At 56.0% G+C, this 3,118-nt stretch overlaps 1 protein-coding gene across 1 annotated transcript in view; it reads right to left on the reverse strand.

Annotated features, from left to right (window-relative positions):
• Positions 1 to 2,754, reverse strand: part of LOC104620686 (alpha-1,6-mannosylglycoprotein 6-beta-N-acetylglucosaminyltransferase B-like) — a gene marked incomplete at both ends in the record, with an annotated part of 6,500 nt that extends 3,746 nt beyond the window's left edge. Inside the window, 3 exons of the mRNA XM_010286979.1 lie at positions 109 to 239; positions 1,567 to 1,700; positions 2,623 to 2,754. Of these exons, the coding sequence (XP_010285281.1) occupies positions 109 to 239; positions 1,567 to 1,700; positions 2,623 to 2,754 (397 nt within the window). The remainder of the gene's footprint in view (positions 1 to 108; positions 240 to 1,566; positions 1,701 to 2,622) is intronic.
• Between the last annotated feature and the right edge of the window lie 364 nt (positions 2,755 to 3,118).

Below are 3,118 nucleotides of genomic sequence, written 5' to 3' on the forward strand. Positions count from 1 at the left end.
GTGCCTCAGAAGTTCAGGGTGAGAGCCAGAGGCTGCTCCTACCCCGCAGCGCTGCCCACGACTGCCCCTGCCCGCCTGGGTGCTCCCCGCAGCGCCGAGGACACCCACCTTCCAGATGCTGGCCTCCTTCCCGTAGACCACCGCCATGCTGCCCACTTTGTTGGACTTGATGAATTGCCTCTCCGTCTTGTTGAGCTCCTCCGACACGAAGCCCATGAAGGAGTTGTCGGGGGTGTGAGCTGTGGACACCAAGGGTAGAAGACGCATGGCTGGACAGATGTTTTTGGGGACCTCATCAGGGTTGAGGACTCAGCCCCACCGCAGCACAGGGGCTGAGACAAGCCTGGCTCCAGAGCCTTGCTGGAGCTTGGAGGAAATCCTGGGGGTGCTGGTTGACAGCAGTGTGCCCAGGTGGCCAAGAAGGCCAACAGCGTCCTGGCCTGTATCAGCAATGGTGTGGCCAGCAGGAGCAGGGCAGGGATCGTGCCCCTGGACTCAGCACTGGTGAGGCTGCACATCAAATCCTGTGTTTGGTGTTGGGCCCCTCACTACAAGAAGGACGTTGAGGTGCTGGAGCGTGTCCAGAGAAGAGCAACGAAGCTGGTGAGGGGTCTGGAGCACAAGTCTTATGAGGAGCGGCTGAGGGAACTGGGGTTGTTCAGTCTGGAGAAGAGGAGGCTGAGGGGAGACCTTATCGCTCTCTACAACTACCTGAAAGGGGGTTGTGGTGAGGTGGGTGTTGGTCTCTTCTCCCAAGTAACCAGCGATAGGACGAGAGGAAATGGCCTCAAGTTGCACCAGGGGAGGTTTAGATGGCTATTAGGCAAACTTTCTTCACCGAGAGGGTGGTCAAGCATTGGCACAGGCTGCCCAGGGAGGTGGTGGGGTCACCATCACTGGAGGTGTTCAAAAAACATGTGGATGTGGCACTTCAGGAATGGTTTAGTGGACATGGTGGTGTTGGATTGCTGGTTGGACTTGATGATCTTAAAGGTCTTTTCCAACTTTAGTGATTCTGTGATATGATTCCCCATCCAAGCAGCTCATAAAACGCAGGCTTTGCAACCTGCCCAAGTGGCTCTTTAAAAGGTACGGCATTTTTAAGGCATCCAAATGGGTTCTATCCAGCCAGAAAAAAGCAACATTGAGTTAACCAGCACCCAACAGGTCACCAGGCTCCTCTCACCAAGCACATCTCCTTTCTTTGCCACAAGCAGATCCAAATCACTGAGCTGCCTTTAGAACCCCAGCTGAAATAAAACCAGGCTTCGCAACCAAAACCACCCCGCGTTTCCCGTCCCGGGAGAAAAAAAGCTCCCGGCTGTGCCCCGTGTTTGGCCCGGGCTGGGCTGGAGCCAGCCACCCATCACGGAGGACGCAGCCAGGTCTCTCTGCCCTGGAACGTTTCCATAGCCCAAGAGGTGGCCAAGCAGGCAGGGGGAAGCCGGCGCGGCGCCAGGGAGGACGGCACTGCCCGTGCGTCACCTCCCGAAGGAGGCGAGACCTGCTCCTGCGGTGCCTGCGAGCCCCCGAAACCGCCCCGCTGCGCCCCCGTCCCCCACTTACGGAACATGGTCATGAACTGGGTGGGCTGCAGGTTCCAGTAGCCCCAGTTGGTGCGGTAGCCGCGCAGCGTGGCGTACTCCTCGTGGTTGTAAGCCGGCTCCGTCCCAAAGGTATCGATGACCCGGACGCGGCACCTGGGAGAGGAGGCAGGACCGTGGTCACACCTCAAGGAGCTCCGCTCGAGAACGTCCCGCTGCCAGGGACATCTGGTGTCCCCGGGCAGCTCATCCCCTGTCTGCTCCCCCCGCAGAGGGTGCAGGGACATCCCAAGCAGCCCTTCCCAGCCCCCCGCTCCCTCCCGAAATGAGCAATCTCCCCTTGCAGGGCTTTCATCTCCCTGACGGTTGTGAGAGTGACATATCTCCTGAAGACTTGTTAATGCTTTTCCCAATATCCTGGGAATGCTGAGGCAGGCATTACCAGCACAAGACCGAGAAGAAAAGGGGAGCATCAAGCAAGGGAAGAGCAAAACAAGCTGAATGCGAGAGCAAATGCATTTATAATAAAAGCAATAACCCTGCTTGTCATTTTTCTCTCTAATAAAATTGCGTAGGATAGCGGAAGAGATGGGAGAAAACATAATAAATAGCAGGACTATCAGCACTAAATTAAATCGCATATTTTCCTGGCTGATGATGTACCAGAGGATGATGACATTTGTCTTGATGCCGAAGGAGCCGGGCATGGGGCTCTGCTTCTTGCAAATGGAAAAGGCTCGTGCTTTCCTCTGTGGGGTGGCCACCCCTGTCTGCAGGCGCAGTACCTGGAAGCACACCTGCACCGCAGGCACACCCAGGGTTTTTTTTTTCCCCAATTCAGTCTCTTCTAATGAGGTTTTATCTTAAACACGTGAGGCTCTGGAGCAAGCAGACCTCCTCGTGCCACGGCAGCCGGGGACACAGCACAGCACCAGCTGGCAGAGCAAGGCAAAAATCAAAGGTGCAATCAAAGGGTCCAACTCCTGGGATGTGGGGCTACCCTTCGAGGTCATTAGCATTAGTCTTTGCTTGCTAATTAGTGAAATGGAGAGTAAGAGAAGGGAGTGGCTTTGCTTACCTGTATTTCTTAAAGGAGAGCCCCATGTGCTGCTTCATCTGCTGGAGACCGTGGTAGTCGGTGTAAATCAGGTCGAAAGGCAAAGGATTGGTCAAGGGGCAGTTTCCCCGTCCTGGAGGCACCCCTAAATGACTGGGGAGAAGCAGGAGGAGATCAGCCCCCCAGCACCATGAAAGCCCTGCAACACAACCACTCATTTCCCTGCCCGACGCTTAACAGGGGCCATCGACAGCTCCCCAGGTGACGGAGGGGGAGGAAGATCGTTCTCCTCTCCCCAGTCTTTATTTCTTGGGCCAAAAATGGGAGGGTTTGGGGAGTCCTGGTCCCTCCCCATCTTTGCACCTGCTCCAGCTGAGTTCCTGCCCCTCACCCACGGACAATGAGGCTTTTTGCACAGCGTTCGCAGCCAAGGCTCACCAGCATCTCGTTCAACACCCCCCGCACCTCTCCAGATTTCGTTTGCTTTCATTGCAATCACACCAGCGACAGACTTGCA

The sequence above is a fragment of the Phaethon lepturus genome, unplaced genomic scaffold (assembly GCF_000687285.1).
Source record: "Phaethon lepturus isolate BGI_N335 unplaced genomic scaffold, ASM68728v1 scaffold25505, whole genome shotgun sequence".
Taxonomy (NCBI): Eukaryota; Metazoa; Chordata; class Aves; order Phaethontiformes; family Phaethontidae; genus Phaethon; species Phaethon lepturus.